Source organism: Loxodonta africana, chromosome 3, assembly GCF_030014295.1.
Source record: "Loxodonta africana isolate mLoxAfr1 chromosome 3, mLoxAfr1.hap2, whole genome shotgun sequence".
Lineage (NCBI taxonomy): Eukaryota > Metazoa > Chordata > Mammalia > Proboscidea > Elephantidae > Loxodonta > Loxodonta africana.
In genome coordinates, this window is record NC_087344.1 from 196,517,187 (window position 1) to 196,538,150 (window position 20,964).

At 39.1% G+C, this 20,964-nt stretch overlaps 1 protein-coding gene across 1 annotated transcript in view; it reads left to right on the forward strand.

Annotated features, from left to right (window-relative positions):
• SDHC (succinate dehydrogenase complex subunit C) overlaps positions 1–20,964 on the forward strand; it is a 48,021-nt gene that overhangs the window by 3,964 nt on the left and 23,093 nt on the right. Inside the window, exons 2-3 of the mRNA XM_010594901.3 lie at positions 2,398–2,454; positions 8,595–8,696. Coding sequence (XP_010593203.1) covers positions 2,398–2,454; positions 8,595–8,696 — 159 coding nt within the window. The remainder of the gene's footprint in view (positions 1–2,397; positions 2,455–8,594; positions 8,697–20,964) is intronic.

Genomic DNA, 20,964 nt, shown 5'->3' on the forward strand with positions numbered 1-20,964 from the left:
TTATGTATATGTGGTGTACTGCAGCTTAAAGACTGCTTTCATGTACATTTTCTTAATCCAGCAACCAATAAGGTAGGCATTAACAGTCCCATTTTACAAATGAAAAAACTGAAGCTTAGTGACTTGCTCGAGTTCCACAATTTGTTAAGGGCAGATCTAGGACTCCAATCTGGCTTTTTGACTTTGTTCAGTGTTGTTTCTACATTACTGTTGCTGCCCCAACCCAGAGAGGAGTTTCAAAAACAATTTGAGCAATGATTCCATTTTTGGGGAGACACGTATAACTTATTCAGGCACTTGGAAGGAGACAACTGTAACTAGAGATTATAAGTTCTGCTTTGTTAATTAAAAATAAAAAAAGTACTATTACATCCTAGCTATGGCATGTAAAGTAACTTCCTGGGTGGAAAAAGAAGTCTCAGAGTTCTCACCTAACATCAAAGGCAGGATAGAGATTTACTTTTGTCATATTGTGAAGAAAGTTATGGAGTCTGTGCAGCTAGTTTCTGTAAGGACCTTGTGGAAAGTTTGCATTGGTATTTGTCTGGGAAACAATAGCACCAGACAGAGAGAAAGCGCCATAGATTCCAACCCACATCCACAAACTCTTGCTGTGTAGCTGAGTGACTGGGCCTAGCCTGGTGTGAGAAATGCGTGCCCTGCAACTTCACAGTCACAATTACTTCAATTGATCTACAGAGATTTGTTCCCACTTCTTTCTGGGAGCCTTGGATACACAATGTCTGTATTCACCTCTTGCCTCCACAGCTGGTAAGCCGGAAGAGCTGAAGAAGGAAGTGTTAGGTTTTTTCCTTCAAATAGTGGACCCTACTAATGTACTAGTGTAAAGCATAAGGGACTTTAAATGTTGGTGCATTTAGTTGTGCACCTATCTAGTTGCAATGGTGTAAGAGACATGAGCTTCTTTAGAAGAGCATCAAATCATAATGAGATCTTGCATCCCCACAGTGCCTTGGACACAGTGGACACGCAATAAGCTTGTACAATCAATGTATTTTTAGTTTTATTTCCAGAGCTTCACTCTGGTAATCACCCTCTTAAGTGTTTTTGCAAAGCAAAGATTTGATATAATGATGTGACTAAAGAGGTATAGTGATCAGGCATTTTTCATAACACTGTGTAGACTTTGGTCAGTTTAATTTTCCTTAAATAGAATACCTGGGCATAGTCTTAGTTTTTGACTTGAAAAGCAGTTCCAGTGCTGATGTATGCGTTTCAAAAAGTACAACTTTTTAGTAGAAAACTTCTGTGTCTTCTTTAAGTACCTTTTTGTGAGGAGGTTTTGTGAGGATGATAAAACTTTCTATTCTCATACTTTTTTTTGCATTTTTTTATGTGAGACTTTTTGACTGAGACTTCATAGTAGTTCTTGAAATGACTTAATATTCGAGACCCTCCTTCCCGGAGCTCCTAGTTCTTCAACCTTTTTAATTCACCCATTTGCAGCAGACCTCTGCTATAAACCAAAACCGAACCAAACCCAGTGCTGCCGAGTCAATTCCGACTCATAGCGACCCTATAGGACAGAGTAGAACAGCCCCACAGAGTTTCCAAGGAGCACCTGCTGGATTCGAACTGCCAACCCTTTGGTTAACAGCCATAACACTTAACCACTACGCCACCAGCGTTTCCACCTCTGCTATAGCTAAGTTTTATGCTTGCTGTTGCCAATGGCTTATTCTTTTTTTAACTCATGTATTTAACCATCAATTCCTTTTAAGACCTAGCTTAAAAAAAGAAAAAATCACTTTCTGTATTTCTCTGTTAAACATTACCAACTCTGATTATTCTTCTACCTTATATTCTTTGTGTTCAGTTAAAGCTTCATTCTGCGTTTCTAGATCATATTTCTGATTATTCTCAAGTTATTTAGTGTTGCAGTATTCCAGCTAGAAAATAATATCAAGGGCACTGATACAGTTTTTTTTTTTTTTTTTTTTAATCTGTCCCTCTGGCCTTAAGTCAAAGGTACTGGCGGTGCAGTGGCAGAATTCTCGCCTTACGTGGGGAGACCCACATTCGATTCCTGGCCAGTGCACCTCATGTGCCACCACTGCCAGTCTGTCACTGGGGGCTTGTGTCTTGGTGTGACGCTGAAAAGGTTTCAGCAGAGCTACCAGACTAAGACTAGGAAGAAAGGCCTGACGATCTACTTCTCAAAACCAGCAATGAAAATCCAGTGGTCCAGTCTGCAACCAGTTATGAGGATGCTACAGGACTAGGTAGCATTTCTTCTGTTGTGCATGGGGTTGCCATGAGTGAGGCCAACTTGATGGCAGCTACAGTGATAAGTCTAATGTAGTACAAAACTAAGAGAAGTTAAATACTGACGTTGATCTGTAAATGTGTATTGATTCTTGTTCTCTTACCTTGCAGACATCTTGGCCGTCATTGCCTCCGTGCCCATCTTAGTCCTCAGCTCTGTATCAGAAAGTAAGTTTCTTAATCTCTGGAGATTATTATTACTTAACGTTTTTTTTTTCCTCAGAGAAAACCAATATATTGTTGGCTTAGATTTTGGAGCGATATATACAAAAGCAAGCAGTTGTAGGCAGTTGGCTAAAAATTTAGTGGTTGTGGTCACTTTTTCTTACCTGGGAGTAAAAGAAGGAAGGCTATTTCTTTGGTCTCTGGTTAATTTTCTCACTTTTAGCTTTTCTGTTATATCTAACTTCATTGATTTGCTCCAACTTTTTGATTCCTTCCTTGATAGAAATTCTCCTTTTCCTTTTGTCTTTCTTCCTTTAGTCATTTTTTTTCTCTTATGTCCTATAATTTTGGGCAGCTTTCAGGACTTAGTCTTTAAATATATTTCTTCCTGCTATATGCATTCATAGTCTGTTGACGTCAATAATTGCCACTATGTCAGTAATCCTTTTTTTTTTTTCCCTTAACTTTTTGTTTTGGTAGTTTCAGAAATGTTGGAAGAATATACGATGAAGTTCTGTACCTTTAAACTTGATTCATCAATTGTTAATATTTTGTGGTATTTGCTTAGCACTATATATTTGAAGACTCATTAACAACCCGCGATATGCAGATGACAGCCTTCCTTGCTGCAAGTGAAGAGGACTTGAAGCACTTACTGAGGAAGATTAAAGACCACAGCCTTCAGTATGGATTACACCTCAGCATAAAGAAAATAAAATTCCTCATAACTGGACCAATAAGCAACATAATGCTAAACAGAGAAAAGATTAAAGCCATCAAGGATTTCATTTTACTTGGATCCACAGTCAACACCCACGGAAGCAGCCGTCAAGAAATCAATAGACGTGTTACATTGGGCAAATATGCTGCAAAAGATCTCTTTAAAGTGTTGAAAAACAAAGATGTCGCTTTAAGGACTAAGGTGTGCCTGACCCAAGCCATGGTGTTTTCAGTTGCCTCATATGCATGCATGTGAAAGATGGACAATGAATAAGGAAGATGGAGGAAAATTGATGCTTTTGAATTATTCAAATATGCCACAGATTGCTGGAAGAACAAACAAATCTGTCTTGGGAGAAGTAGAGCCAGAATGCTCCTTAGAAGCAAGGATGGCAAGACTTTGTCTTACATACTTTGGACATGTTATCAGGAGGGACCAGTCCCTGGAGAAGGACATCATGCTTGGTAAAGTAGAGTGTCGGTGAAAAAGAGGAAGACTCTCAATGAGATGGATTGACACAGTGGCTGCAACAGTGGGCTCAAGCATAACGATGATTGTGAGGATGGCACAGAACTGGACGGTGTTTCGTTCTGTTATACATAGGGTCACTGTGAATCAGAACCAACTCAACGGCTGCTAACAATAACAAATATTTTATGTTGGATCATATGAAATTGTTATTTCCGTAGGTCAAAACTGATAGGATACTGACAATTTAGTATCGTTCAGACTAATATATATTTAAGTATTGTTGGTATTTTTTTAAAATCCTTTTGAGAGTAAGTTATGGCCATCATGATCCTTTACCTCAATACTTCTAAAAACAAGAAGATTGTGTTGCATAACAGTGTAATTTTCAAATTCAGAATATTTGACATTTATAGTCCATTTTCAGATTTTCTGTTTGTCCCAAGTAATGTGCTTTATTGAAATGCAGCCCTCCTCCCCGATTCAGGTGCACACATTGTATTTAGTTGTCATGCTCCATTAATATCCTTTAATCTGGAATGTTTCTTAGGCTTTGTCTTTTATGACATTGACATTTTTGAAGAATACAGGCCAGCTGTTTTGTGGAGTAGCTCTCAATTTAGGTTTGTCTGACGATTAGATTTAGATGATAGATTTTTGGCTGGAGTAATCTGCAAGTGGTGTTACATCCTCAGCACATCGTACTGGAGGGCAGATGATGCCATTTGTCCCATTATCAGTGATTCTAGCTTTGATCGTTTGAATGTCTGCTAGATTTTTCTCCACCGTAATGTTTTTCCTTTTGTATTAGTAACCTATGGTGAGATATTTTGAGGCTGAATATCTACATCTTCACATTTAAATAGATACATTATAAATATCTTTAAGGGATGGGATCATGTTTAAAATAGGTATATGATAAAGTAAATTACTGAAACTGCCTCTTTTTCCAGGAGACCAGAAGAACTGTATAGTGCCCAGCTACCATTACTGAGCATTTTGATCAAAGATTCTATGGAAGAATCTTGATCAAAAGGGGGGAAATGCAGAACAGAATTTTAAATTCTCATGGACTCCAGACTTTCTGGAGCCATGGAGGATAGATGAACCCCTGAAATTATTGCCCTGAGATAATCTTTAAACCTTTAACCAAAAATATCCCCTGAAGTCTTCTTAAACCAAACAATAGTTATAGCTTAACTAGTAAAAAATGTCTGCCTTGAGCATCACGCTCTCGTAAGAACTGTCTGTATGAGATAAAAATTGACAACAGCAACTTAAAAGACTACATAGGAAACTTAGGGGGCAATGAGTTTACATTAATGGGGGAGGAACAACTCAGAAGAGAAAGGTGAGAATGGCTGCACAACTCAAAGACTGTAATCAGTGCCACTGAATTGTACATGTAGAAACTGTGGAATTGGTGTACTGCTGTTTATATTCTCAACAACAATAACAGCAAAATAAAATAATTAAATTGTTGAACATAGCTGTTTAACAGTTGGTTTCAACCTAGCCCAGTGATAAGGGAAACGAAGAAACTATTTAGAGGTACTGAACTGAATCCGGTTCTTGATTTCTGAGAACTTGAAAGACTGATACTATGGTAATTAAAGTGCTAAAGCTGTAGTTATCACAGTGCCCCAGGGATTTTGTATCTTTTGATTGAATAAAAACCTTTTATGCCATCTGTGTAGACGTTAATTAGCTGCGAACTTTACATGGTCAGTCATCAGCACTGTTTATATTCTTGCACTAGGTACTTGTTGTTATTATTTGAGTCTGTTGGAACTCATGACTACCCTGACCCCACATATTCCGTGACCTTTCAGAAGCTGACTGCCAGGCTCCTCCGAGTGGGTTCAAATTGTTAACCTTTTGACTGGCAGTTGAGCACTTAACTCTTTGTGCCACCCAGTGAACTATTAGGTACTAGAGGTGGGTAAAATAAAATAGCAGAGATATGATTATGGGAACATTAGAAAGATATGGAGCAGTAGGTCATAGGTGAGAATGAAAGAACCACAAGCTAGGGTGAAATGGGGCTGTAGCTTAATAGCTTATGACAACTGATAGGTCAGCTTTTGCCTTAAACTTACAGCTCCGGAGTTAGGGTATATTAAACTGAGAAACAGGTAGAATGTGTAGTTACAGATGTTTAATGAATAATGATTCTTTCCCTTAGCCCCAAATTCAAACTAGATGTTGACTCTGTAGTCATCTGGCTAATTCTTAGTTACTTTGGGTTTTCTCGGAGACTTTTTTCTTTTCAAGAGTCATGATCTTGGTCAACTCAAGAATTTAACAAGGGCCAGTCCTCCTCTGATTAAGATCAACTCTGATTTACCATATATTTTGGTTAATGATTCAGGGGGGACCCTCTTTGTCTGAAGTAAATTTGTCTAAGCTGTACCTTCCACCCATGCATTATGTGTTTTTGTGCACATGAAACATATCTGATACATTTATAACCATTGTTTTATGCATAGACTGTCCATTTGAAGTGTTTTGAGACTTCATCTGTCAGAGATTTGCATTTTTTGTCTTTTTTTTAAATAGCCATCTGTTATAGATTGAATTGTGTCCCTGTGATGCAAATGGATCGCTTTTATATGGCCTCTATAGCCATGGCTTTGTAACTCCCACTAAATGATTGGGTGGAATTATGCAAATAAGATGCTTTGGCACACCGAGGGTGTTGGACAGCTTGCTAGTAATGCAGATAAGGTGCATGGCACCCTCACGCAGGTGGGAGATGCAAATAAGATGTATAGAACCCTAACAAGGAAATTGGTCAGTTTTGCCATCCCACTAGGCTTAAGATGAGTCACCCCAGAGGCGAACGGGAGGGACCTCATGCCAAGAAGAAGAGACGGGAGTGAAGTATGTCCTTTGGACCCAGAATCTCTGCGCTAAGAACCTCCTAGACCCAGGAGACAGAGGAACTGTAACACAGAAGACAGTGAGAGACGGTGACACAGCAGTAGCAAGAGCGATAGCGGTACAAAACAGGAACCAGGAGACTGGAAGGAGATGGCTGCAGTGGGGCTTGCCAACCCACAGAGCTAGGAGCTTTGTAATACTTGCCTGAGGCTAAGAGGCTGAGGGCCAGAGAGAGGCCTGCCTGTAGGTGTGGCTGAGAAGAAGCTCTCCTGATTGAAGAACTGTATTCTGAGTCATTTCTGATCCCTAGTTATACCACTTAATTAAGTATGGTCCGTGAGTTCTGTGAGGTGTTGCAGCGAATTATGGAACCCAAAGACCGGAGGGAGAGTACTGAGGGGCGGGGGAGTAGTTGATGTAGAGATGATACAGGAGTTTGGAAAAGTTGGACATTCAGGATATCTTTAACCTCCGCCTCTTAGGAACTAGCTTTGTGCTGATCCTTATAATAGAAATTATTCATTTAGAAGCAGAGATGCAGGAAGAAAGATGCCAAACCATGAGAAGATTGGCTAGGAGCAATAGCTAAAAGAGAAAAGGACCTTCCTCCAGAGCTGGCAGAGAGAAAATGCCTTTCCCTAGAGCCAGCACCCTGAATTCAGATTTTCTAGCCTCCTAATTGTGAGAAAATAAATTTCTGTTTGTTAAAGCCACCCACTTGTGGTATTTCTGTTACAGTAGCACTAGAAAACTAAGGTACCATCTCCGTTTTGTAGTAACTGGTAGCCAATTCCACCACCGCTGTTGGTAACAACTTCTCACAGGGTGCTCTTATTTCATGCATCAGTTCTGTTTCATTAATAGCATCAAAGACTCTATTTCTATTTCCCTTTCTGAGTCATCCTTTTTTTCCTTAACTTTACTGCAGTTCCAATGATACTTCAATGTCCACATTTCCCAAATCTTATTTGGTTTTGTAGGTAATTAATTGTTATAAGAGGCAGACACATGAGTCATGGACAGTAGATCGGATAGTTGTTATACTTTTTTTATATTCTTTGCTGAAAGGAATATGAAAACAAAGTATACTTGGGGCCTGGACATCAGGATTTATCAGGGATTTTCTTGCAGCTATGTTGATACTCGTAAGTTGGCAGGTGAGCCAACAGAGGAATGCAGAGGAGAGCCTTGAAGAGCCAGATGAGGACAGGTCGTAATGTATGAGACAGCACCTGTGGCGTTGGACAAGGATGACTCATTTATACGAATGGTTTTAAAACACTGTACTTGCCCTGCTGCCCAACAAGAAAGAGATTGGGCTTTCATTGCTGGATGTGTGTGTTAGGGGGAATTGGAAAAAAGAGTCAGGCTCTGATATGACCTTATTGGCTGATCAAGGTTACTAATAACTAAATTAAACTTGGCATAAAGATAAGGGGAGTATCTGAAGTCTTCTTAAAACCAAGTAATAGTTTAGCTTAACTAGTGAAGAATGCCTGCCTTGAGAATTGTGCTCCTTGAAGAGCTGTCTATATGGGATCATTGACAACAGCAACTTGAAAGATTAGATGGGAAACTTAGGGTCAGTGTGTTTATGTTAATGGGGGTGGGAAACAACTCAGGAAGGAGGACGAGAATGGTTTCAAAACTTGAAGAATGTAATCAATGTCACTGAATTGTACATGTAGAAGCTGTTGAATCGGTGTATGTTTTGCTGTGTATATTCTGAACAACAACAAAAATAAAATAAATCAGTATATTAAAAAAAAAGATAAGGGAGGTAGATGAACCTGTTTTTCTAATACAGTGGGTTGGTCAAGCTGAGTTTACATTCTGTTTGTTACAGATTTTTTTTTTTAACTTAAAAATTAACAAAGTAATTATCTTTTTTTTAATAATTTTTATTGTGCTTTAAGTGAAAGTTTACAAATCAAGTCTCTCACACAAAAACCCATATACACCTTGCTACACACTCCCAATTACTCTCCCCCTAATGAGACAGCCCGCTGTTATAGATATTTTTAAACCAAGCTCACTTTTAATCCCTTTGAAATCTTCTGTTTTATTTTAGTGCTGTTCCTTTGGGAACCACAGCCAAAGAAGAGATGGAGCAGTTCTGGAATAAGAACACAAGTTCAAACCGTCCTGTGTCTCCCCACATCACTATTTACAGGTAAGGCCTCTGGATCCAGGGAATCTGGAAGCAGACATTGCAGGTTCTGGAGATTGGCCCATAGCTTCCCGGGTAATTTCTCTCCCTTTTAGTCTGCTGGAGTACAGCTATGTTGACAAGGTGAACCCTTCAGGGAAGAATTAACATAAGGGTTAAATAGTCTCAAACCTTTTTTATAAGGAGATAACGATTCCATCTTCTACCCTTAGAAGGGAGTCTCAGGGTGGCACAAATGGTTAAGCTCTTGACTACTAGCCAAAAGGTTGGAGGTTCAAATCCACTCAGAGGCACTTCACAAGACAGGCCTGGCCATCTGCTTCCAAAAGGTCACATCCGTGAAAGCCTATGGAGCAGTTCTGTTCTGCACACATGACGTCTCCATGAGTCAGAATTGACTTCACAGCAATAGCCTTAGAAGGGTGACCCATCCTGGAAAACTACCATTTGGCAAATACTAGTAAATCAAAATGTAATTTCCCATTAATTAGACAAATTATTTTGAAGCAATTTCATACTTACGTAAAAGTTGCTGAAATAGTACTTAGAGTTCCCACATACTTTCATGCAGATTCCCTAGTTAACATTTCTGAACCGTTTAAGAATATGTTGCAGGGATGATCCCCCATCACTCCTATATTAGTTTTCTATTAATGCTTAATAAGTTATCATAAACTCAGTGGCTTTTTATCTTATAGCTCTGTAGGGTAGAAGTCTGGCACAGGCCTACAAAAAAAAAAAAAAACCCATTGCTGTTGAGTTGATTCTGACTCATAGTGACCCTATAGGTCAGAGTAGAACTGCCCCATAGGGTTTCCAAAGCTGTAAATCTTTAGAGAAGCAGACTGCCACATCTTTCTCCCTACTTAGCCCTGAGAATAGTGGTTAAGCGCTATGGGTGCTAACTAGCAGTTTGAATCTACCAGACGCTTGTTGGAAACTCTATGGGGCAGTTCTACTCTGTCCTGTAGGGCCTATGAGTCAGAATCGACTCAATGGCAACGGGTTTGGTTTTTTGGTCACTGGGCTAAAATCAAGATGTTGCCAGGACTGTGTTCTTTTTTTAGAGGCTCTAGAAGAAAACCTATTTTCTTGCCTTTTCCAGCTTCTAGAGGCAGCCCATGTTCCTTAGCTTGTGGTCTCCTTCCTCCAGTATTTCTGCTGATATAATATCCTCAAGAACCTTGTATCTGTATAAGATTGTCCTCAGATCTTTTCTAGATACTTCCATCTCAATTTTTTACTTCTGTTGAGATGGCTGAGGGGATCTATGAGTCACATGCAACGTCTTCAAAGAGCCTTTTGTGTGAGTGAATACTTTGGCATTAAAATGTAGAACAGAATTCAAACTCACAAAAAAAGACTAGATTACTGGTCTGACAAAGACTGGAAAAACCCCTAGAGCCCCTAGAGTATGGCCCCCGGACACCCTTTTAACTCAGTACTGAACCCACTCCTCAGGTTCACCACTCAGCCAAAGATTACACAGGGCCATAAAGCAAGCAGTAATACACGTAGCACAACCACATATATGAGACTTAATGGCACACCAGGCCAGGGGCAAGGTTGAGAAGGCAGGAGGGGACAGGAAAGCTGGACGAATGATAATGGAGAACGTAAGGTAAGGTCGAGAAGGGGAGAGTACGGACACGTTATGAAGTTGGCAACCAATGTCACAAAACAATATGTGTATTAATTTTTTAACGAGAAACTAATTTGCTCAGTAAACCTTTATCTAAAGCACAATTTTAAAAACAAACTTCAACATTTTAATCTTTTTGAGGTGTTAATGAGAACTTGTACAGCCACACATTTGGTTTTTTTCTCTTGACAGTGAATCTCCAATTTTAGTGTCTTTCACAATCTGGAAATGCTGAGAATTTCCCAAATCATCAAGTTTTGTTTTTTTTTTTAAACAGTTCTTCCCTCAATCTTTTCCTTCCTCTCACATTTTACTACAGGCAAGAAGAAACAAGGCTGCACCTTCAACACTTTGCCTGGAATATCTCCTCATCTAAACATCCAATTTCATCATTTACAAGTTCTGCTTTCCTCATTACCTCAGGACACAATTCACTAAACTTTCTGCTACCATATGACAAGGATCACCTTTCCTCAATTTTCCAGTAACATGTTCCGCATTTCTTTCTGAGCCCTCACCAGCAATGTCTTTAACATCCATGTTTCTATCGACAGTCTGTTCATGAAGATTTCGGTATTCTGTGAGGTGATTATATGTTTTCTCTACCATACTCCTTACTACCTTTTGCGTCCTCACTAGCAAAATTGTTAACATCCATATTTCTTTTTTTTAAACAGTTTTATTGAGATATAATTCATATGCCACACACTTTCCTTTTTAAAGTATATAATTCAGTGACTTTTAGTATATCCACAATTTTAGAATGTTTTCATCACCTCACAAAGAAACCCTGCACCCCTTAGCTTCAGCCTCCCCACCCCCCAACCCCACCCCCACCCCGAAACCTCCTGTCACCCCCAGCCCCAGGCAATCTCTAATTTACTTTCTGTCTCCGTAGACTTGCCTGTTCTGGACTTTTTTTTTTTTTTTTTAATTGTGCTTTAGGTGAAAGTTTACAGAGCAAATTAGTTTTTCACTAAATATTCTGGACATTTTATGTGAAGGAATAATATAATACGTGGTCCTTTGTGACTGGTTTCTTTCACAGCATAATGTTTTCAAGGTTTATCCATGTTGTAGTTTATGTCAGTATTCAAATACCAGCAGGGGCACCCATGGTGGACAGGTTTCAGTGGAGCTTACAGACTAACACAGACTAGGAAGAAGAATCAGCCTACTTCTGAAAAAGTTGGCCAGTGAAAACCTTATAAATAGCAGCAGAACGTTGCCTGATATAGTGCTGGAAGGTGAGCCCCTCAAAATGCAGCTGGGGAAGAGCTGCCTCCTCAAAGTAATCGACCTTAATGATATAGATAGAGTCAAACTTTTAGGACCTTCATTTGCTGATGTGGCACTATTCAAAATGAGAAGACATAGATGCAAACATCCATTAATAATCCAAAATGGAATGTATGAAGTATGAATCTAGGAAAATTAGAAGTCATCAAAAATGAAATAGAGCACGTAAAGATCGATATCTTAGGCATTAGTGAGCTGAAATGGACTGATACTGGCCATTTTGAATCAGATAATCATATGGTCTGCTATGCTGGTAATGACAAATTGAAGAGTAATGACGTCATATTCATAGTCAGAAAAGAACATTTCAAGATTTATCCTGAAGTACAACACTATCAGCGATAGAATAATACCCATACGCTTACAAAGGAGACCAGTTAATATGACTGTAAATCAAATTTATGCACCAACTGCTAATGCCAAAGATGAGGAAGTTGAAGATTTTTACCAACTTCTGTAGCCTGAAATTGATCAAATATGCAGTCAAGGTGCATTGATAATTACTGGCGATTGGAATACAAAAATTGGACACAAAGAAGAATCTGTATTTGGAAAATAGTCCTTGGTGATAGAAATGATGCTGGAGATCGCATGATAGAATTTTGCAAGACCAGCGACTTATTCATTGCAAATGCCTGTTTTCAGTAACATAAATGGTAACTATACGTGTAGACTCACAGGATGGAAAACAGGAATCAGGTCGACTACATCTGTGGAAAGAGATGATGGAGAAACACAGTATCATCGGTCAGATTAAGACTAGGGGCCAACTGTGGACCAGACCATCAATATGAGCATGTGCAAGTTCAAATTGAAGCTGAAGAAAATTAAAACAAGTCCATGAGAACCAAAATATGACCTTGAGTACATCCCATCTGAATTTGGAAGCCATCTAAAGAACAGATTTCATGCATTGAACACTAATGACTGAAAACCAGATGAGTTGTCGGATAACATCAAGGACATCATACATGAAGAAAGCAAGAGGTCATTAAAAAGACAGGAAAGGAATAAAAGAGCAAAACGGCTGTCAGAAGAGACTCTGAAACTTGCTCTTGAACGTAGAGTAGCTGAAGAAAATGGAAGATATGATGAAGTAAAAGAGCTGAACAGAAGATTTCAAAGGGCAGCTCAAGAAGACAAAGTATTATAATGAAATATGGAAAAAACCTGGAGTTGGAAAACCCAAAGGGAAGAACATGCTTGGCACTTCTCAAGCTGAAAGAACTGAAATAAAAATTGAAGCCTCAAGTTGCAGTTTTGAAGGATTCTGTGGGCAGAATATTGATCAACGAAGGAAGCGTCAAAAGAAGATGGGAGGAATACACAGAGTTACTGTACCAAAAAGAATTGGTACGTTCAGCCATTTTAGGAGCTGGCGTATGATCAAGAACCAATGGTATTGAAGGAAGAAGTTCAAGCCACCCTGGAGGCATTGATGAAAATGCCTTCCCTTGTGAAGTTAGAGGAGGTCAGACACTGCCCCTGTACCATTTTTAGTGACACCAATTGCATTAATCATGTTGTGCAACCATCACCAATATTTGTTGCCAAACAGATTTATTCTCCTAGAGTTCTGTAGGTTAGAAGTCTGACGCTGGTCTAAATCATGGTGTTAGCAGGGCTGTGTTCCCTTTTGAAGGCTTGTGGGAGAATCTGTTTCCCTGCCTTTCCTGGCTTCTAGAGGCTGCCCACTTTCATTGGCTCATGATCCCGTTTCTCCATCTTCAAAGCCAGTAACAGCAGTTTGAGTCCTTACATCGCACCACCCTGACCCTGCTTTTGTTACGTCTGTTTCTCTGGCTCCCTTCTGTCCCCATCTCCCACTTTTAAGGACCTTTAATTGGGCCCACTTGGATTATCTCAGAGAGTCTATCTTAAGGTCAGCTGATTGACAACCTTGATTTCATCAATAGCCTTAATTCTCCTTGGCCATGTGAGCTTATGTCATTCCCAGGTTGCAGGGGTTAGAAATGGACATTGTTGTAGTTGTTGCGTGGGGCCATTATTCTGCATACTACAGCTCCTTAATACTTGAGTGTTTGTTTCCCGAATACAAGGACACTCTTTACGTTATAACCATCACAATGAGAAAATTAACAGTGATCCAGTATTACCATCTAATCCTCAGATCCCATTCAAATTCTGCCAGTTGTCCCAATAATATTCTTTGTAGGTCTAGGATCCAGCCCAGGGCTGTGAATGGCATTTAGTTGTCATGTCTCTTTAATCTCCCTTACCGCGGAACTGTTTTTCAGTCTTTCCTTGTCTCTTATGACCTTGACATTTTTAGAATGTTTCTCAATTTGAATTTGTCTGATTTCATGTATGTGTGATTTATGCATTTTTAGCATCAATACCCCTGAAGTGATGCTGTGTCCTTCTTGTGCAGCATATTAGAAGGCACGCCATGGTGATTTATCCCATTACTGGTGGTAATTTTTATAACTTGCTTAAGATGTGTCTGCCAGGTTTCTCCACTATAAAGTTAATTAATAAGGATGTTGTATTTATTAATTAATACATATTTTGTGGGGAGATACTTTGAGACTATAAATATTCTATGTCTCATCAGACTTCCACCCACCAGCATCTGTTGGTGTTACTTGCCTGCGTCAGTCATTACTATGATGGTTGCCAAATTATGATTTCCTAATTCCATCATATTGTCTAAATTTATTCATTATTGTAAGGTGGTACTTTCTTATTTTTTTCTTATCTTTTATCTGTCAGTATGGACTCAAGAGTTCTTATTTTGCTCAAAGGGTTACACGCAGTTATTCTCATTATTTATTTTGTTGTTCATATTATTCCAGACATGGCTAATGTGGGAGATGTGTGAAGATGGCTCCTGTGTACTTTTGACATGTCCGCATCATTCTTTGAATGCTTCCTTAATCTCTGGCTCAAGATGTCTAGACTCATCTTGTATTTTCCTTGGTTCTTTTTAGTGAAAAATAGTCTTTACAAATCAAGACCTGGGTACTTGCTAGATGTGCTCATTGCTACCAGAATGTCGTTACTTCTAGGACTTCTAATACATACATAGCCAGGAGATCTGCGTTTGCAAGTACAAACATACACAAAAAAATATATCTATATCTGTTTATCTGTCATCCCCAGAAGTAGCATTAATAGCTGTTATCTCTACAATCGAAGCTGGTGGCTTCTTAGAAAATCCCTGTAGATCTGCTACTTTTTAGCTAACCCAGCAAAGCATCTTGAGCTCTGCTACCCTCTTTCCTGGGCTCCTGCCCGAGAGGCTGCCCATTTTTTAACCACCTCCACAAATACCACAACCCTTCAGATTTTTTCAAAGCCAGATTCCGGGAATAATTCTGGCTGCAGAAACTGGACATTCTACTAAAACAGAAGGAGGCTAATAAGTGCTCTCAACTCTTATTACTTTATGATGAAACTTTTCTTTTTTTTTTAAAGGAATGAAAGGCTTTAAGGAGGGTTATAATGATGAAGAACTTGACAAATTATTTTGAATCTATATATAAGGCCCTGGACTTTTTTCACAGGTCCTATAGAAAATGGTAGTAGGCTGGTGAGGTGAGTCCTTCACTATCCTTTCTCCTCTTACAGTAAGGAACTCTGGATATACTTGTGGAAAAAAGAAACAACAGAGAACATGGGACTGTTCCTAGGGTGACATGTCAGGGAAAGATATCTAAAATCATGTTCTCTATCACTAACTTTTAGAGGTTTTTGAAGGAGGCATGGACAAAAAAATGATTGAATTAGCACTTTATTATGTACTCTTTTAAATCTTAATAAATCGAGTCAGCTTATCCAAGCAAAATTGTATGCAGGGATTAGGTTATCAAAACAAAATGCAGCGTAACAAGAGTTATTCCAATGGATGGTACCAACAAAACAAAACAAAACCATTGCTTTGAGTCTATTCTAACTCATAGCAACATTATAGGACGGAGTAGAACTGCCCCATAGGGTTTCCAGGGAGCAGCTGGTGGATTTGAACTGCCGACATTTTGGTTAGCAGCTGAGCTCTTAAGCAAAGGATGAGAGAAAAAAAAAAAAAATTGGCAGCGTTCTTACAAGTTTAATTTAATCATCATCCTCATTTATTTTCAAGAGTGCTCCTTGGAGCTGTGGATATTTCACTAGGCTCCATGGGGGGCTGTGTGGGGCTGGACAACATGCAGGTTGGACTCTAGGACCCCAGCTCTGGGTAACCAAAGCAGCTTTATATTTTGAAGTGTTTCATATATTGAGTTTCTGTATTTGAATAAAAGGCGCTGCTCCAAAAAAATTGTTTGAAAACCACTGTTGTCCCTAACAAGTGAATTTCCTCTGCAGTATTTTTATGAATGGTTGTTCTGCTTTTGCTTTAACACCACCAGTGATGGGGAACTCACTACCATTCTTTTTCAGTGTAAGCATTTCTCGTATCCTCAGTAAGATCCTCCTTTTATTGAATTCACTGCAGCTTGTGTTTTCGATCCATTGGCCGTAGTTTACCGTGAACCATATAAAATAAATCTAAGCGCACTTTTTCTGACACCCCATTTGATGTCAGAGGATATCTCTCACATCCCACTCTTCTCAGTCATCTTATTTTTCAGGCTAATTATCCTCAGCTCTTTCAGTTTTTCCAGCCTTGTTCCTTTACTCTAGATATGTTCCAGTTTATTAAAGGTTCCCAAAGCACAGAATACAATATTCCCAAGTGTAGCTTAAGTAGCACAGAAAGCAATACACTTTAAAGTGACACTCATTTTTCTGGGGGCCATTTTACCCGTTTTCTTGTTGAGATGAAAAAAGTTATTTTTTTTTTTAAACATAACTTATTTTTAGCATAGTAATATGTGTATATAGGTTAAAGAAATAAATAGCACTACCAGGCTTTTTCTGGGTGTTTACCAGGCTTGTACTAAAAAAAGGACAGTTTTCCACCCCGGTTACCATTTTCTAGAAGTAATTATTTTCAGCTACTTTAGCTGTTCCTTTTGCGTTTGCTTTCATGTTTCTGCATGGCATACTGCCGTTTCAGGATCTTCAGTCTTTGACGTTACCTGTTCACTTTTTGGAGGTCTTGGGTGACACAAGTGGTGAAACACTCGACTACTAGCCAAAAGGTTGATGGTTTGAACCCACCCAGAGGCACCACAGAAGACAGGCCTGGCAATCTGCTTCTGAAAAGGCACAGCCTTGAAAACCCCCTGGAGCAGTTCTACTCTGCACACATGGGGTCACCATGAGTCAGGATCCACCTGATGTCAAGCAGCAACAACAGTATTAACTTTCTACAATGGGAATCATGAATTAGCCTCTCATGTACTCTGCAAAACAATGCAAAGCACATACACACTTCCTTTACCTTCATCTTCCCAATGAAGTTGTGTGATAACTTTGGTTCAATCAGTGTTCTGTATTTACATTATGACGACTGTGTAAATAAAACCTGTAGCTTAGCCATACATTATATTATGATCTTTGAAATTTTAATTTTGGTTTTCTCTGTACTTACTATTAACTCAGCTTCAAATTTTCTGATTTAAATATCAGTTGCATTTTACCCCTCTTTGAGCCATTTCTCCTTGATCCCCCTCTGTCCTGCTTTACTCTGGACTGGTTGTTCTCTAGGCCTGCTACACAACTATCATTCTGAGATTTCCCTTTATATTGTCCTGGAAATTCCATCTGGCTCTTGCCTGTGTTGGAACCTCTTATCTTCCTTTTTCTTTATTTACTTCCTTCTTTTGGTGGAGTGTATACTCTAGTAGCTTTCTGAGAAAGACTGCATGATCTTATATGTCAGAAAATGTTATTCTACCCTTACAATTGACTATGCAAAGGTGTGCGACTGTGTGGATCATAACCAATTATGAATAACATTGCGACGAATGGGAATTCCAGAACACTTAATTGTGCTCACGAGGAACCTTTACATAGATCAAGAGGCAATTGTTCGGACAGAACAAGGGGATACTGATTGGTTTAAAGTCAGGAAAGGTGTGCGTCAGGGTTGTATCCTTTCACCATACCTATTCAATCTCTATGCTGAGCAAATAATACAAGAAGCTGGACTATATGAAGAAGAACGGGGCATCAGGATTGGAGGAAGACTCATTAACAACCTGTATTATGCAGATGACACAACCTTCCTTGCTGAAAGTGAAGAGGACTTGAAGCACTTACTAATGAAGGTCAAAGACCACAGCCTTCAGTAGGGACTGCGCCTCAACATAAAGAAAACAAAAATCCTCACAACTGGACCAATGAGCAACATCATGATAAATGGAGAAAAGATTGAAGTCGTCAAGGATTTCATTTTACTTGGATCCACAATCAACAGCCATGGAAGCAGCAGTCAAGAAATCAAGAGATGCATTGCATTGGATAAATCTGCTGTAAAGGACTTCTTTGAAGTGTTGAAGAGCAAATATGTCACCTTGAAGACTGTATGCCTGACCCAAGCCATGGTATTTTCAATCACATCATATGCATGTGAAAGCTGGACAATGAATAAGGAAGACCGAAGAAGAATTGATGCCTTTGAATTGTGGTGTTGGCGAAGAATATTGAATATACCATGGACTGCCAAAAGAACGAACTTCTTAGAAGAAGTACAGCCAGAATGTTCCTTAGAAGCAAGGATGGCAAGACTGCGTCTTAACATAACTTCATACATGTCGTCAGGAAGGATCATTCCCTAGAGAAGGACATCATGCCCGGCAGAGTACAGGGTCAGTGGAGAAGAGGAAGACCCTCAACGAGGTGGATTGACGCAGTGGCTGCAACAATGAGCTCAAGCCTAACAATGGTTGTAAGGATGGTGCAGGACCGGCCAGTGTTTCATTCTGTTGTGCATAGGGTTGCTATGAGTCGGAACCGACTCGATGGCACCTAACAACAACAACAACGCTTACAATGGTTTCTGATACCATCTTGATTTCTGATCTTTTATATGTGACTTGTTTTTTTCTTCCTAGAAAAAATTTAAGTGTAAAACCTTTATCGCTGGTGTACTCTTTGTTGTCTGAAAATAGTGTGCCTTGGTATGGAACTTTTGTCATTCAGTGGGTTTTCACTCGCCTCTTCAATCTAAAAGTTTGAATCTTTAAGTATTGGGAAATGTTCTTATGCTGTTTCTTTGATAACTTTCTGTCTTCTTATTTCCCTGCGTTTTTTTCTGTAACACTTTTTAATTAGATATTGATACTCCTGGACTAATCCTCTAGTTTGTTGTTTTGTCCCTATTTTCTGTCTTTCTGTGTTTTGATCTGCTTTCTGGAAAAGTTCCTCAAGTTTCTTTTCCAACCCTTCTATTGATGTTTTCTGTTAATTTTCAAAAGTTCTTTCTTATTTTCTGAATGTTCCTGTTTTACAACATCCTGTTCTTATTTATGGATGCAGTATCCTCTCTTCTCTCTCTGAAGCTAGTAATGGTATCATCTTTGTTTCTTTGAAGGGTTTTTTTTTTTTTCCTGTTGTTTTGGTCTTGTTTGATCATGAGGCTTTCAGAAAATGTTTGACGAATGTGGGTTCATACGTGTGTGTGTGTGTATGTATATGTATATATATACACAGGAGCCCTGGTGGCACAGTGGTTAAGAGCTTGGCTGCTAACCAAAAAGGTCAACAGTTTGAATCCACTGGCTGCTACTTGGAAACTCTGTGGGACAGTTCTACTCTGTCCTGTAGGGTTGCTATGAGTCGGAATTGACTGGACGGCAACCAGCTTGGTTTTAGATATATATACACAAAGGCAGAAGCTATATTGGAAATTATGAAATTCCACCCAGGTTCAAGGGAAGGAGTAAAAACTCACCTGATGAGGAGTGGCAAGATTGGGAAGGTCATGTGGGACTGAAAATACGTCATGGTTATTTTTTTAAAAGAAAATCTCCCCTACCTACTCTATACTGAGCTAACCCCAGGATATGTTTGTTTGTTTGTTTGTTTGTTTTCAGTTTTTCCATGTTTTATCCATTTTTAAAAATTAGGGTAGGTCTGCAGCAGGTCCTCATAGTACTTCCATTTTCCATTTTAGTATTCTTAAAATACTACTGGAACAGTACATATATTCCGTGTGTAAGCTCTTTCAGTCTCAGAATTTAATTCGTTTGGACCAGGAGCCCCAAATGGGGCCCTGGTGGCAGAGTGGTTTAGAGCTACAGCTGCTAACCAAAACATCAGTAGTTTGAATCCACCAGCTACTCCTTGGAAACCCTAAGAGACAGCTCTACTCTGTCCTATACGGTCACTAGGAGTCGAATTCGACTCGATGGCAACAGGTTTTTTTTTCTTCTTTCTTAAAAAAAAAAAAAAAAAGGACCCCTAAATACATTTGGAGATTACTCTTTCCTCACCTGTGTAGGGTTTCAGTTCTCTCAAATCAATATTCTGTCCTTTTCAGTCTGATGATTATTCTCTTAAATAGTTGAGCAATATGTGTCGTACTCCCTATCATCTACTAACATAAAATTGTCTATCCCTGTTAGGAGACTTCCTTTCCTTAAATACAATTTTAAAAGCCCCTTTTTGTTGTCCTTGACGTTTTTGCAAGCCTCAGCTCATTCTGTGTTTTAGTCTCCTGATTCCTCTTACCAATTTATGCCGTTTTGTTCTCCGCTTGTCCTTGGTTAGGTGTCTCTTTGTTCACCTTTTGTATTTATCATGTTAAATCTGAGTCTATTAGAATGGTCTGTAGCTTTTTTGTTTTGTTTTATTTCTTTAGACATTACTACTTTCTTACTTACTGTGACCATTTTCGTTATGTAGTTAGAATTTGTTTTTGAGATTGTTCAACTTTATTGAGTTTCTTCCCTTAGAGTAATGAGTATGTGGTCTGATGATGCTCAGCATTCTCTGTCTAAGCTGAGAATGTTCCAGAACGAATGCTAACATTCTCCAAAGACTACTGTTTTAAAACTACTGTGGATTAAGAAGCATGTATTAAGTTCAGCAAAGGTGAATTTAAAAATTTGGGATAGGTATTTGGTTAAGGAAAAAATGATATGCTCAGTTTGGGTGTTTTGGGACTTATAACAAGGGAGAGTTCAAGGCTAACTATATATTTTATGAGACAGTGGATAAATAAAACTCACTTCGGTTTTCTTCTACTTCAGCACTATGACTAGGAGAACCCATATGGTTGTATTCTAGTGAATATGTTCTCACTGAAACCCTGGTGGCGTAGTGGTTAAGAGCCAGGGCTGCTAACCAAAAGGTTGACAATTCGAATCCACCAGGTGCTCCTTGGAAACCCCGTGGGGGCAGTTCTACTCTGTCCTTTAGGGTCACCCGGAGTCAGCAGCAACTTGCTGGCAATGGGTGGTTTTTTTGGTTTTGGTACTC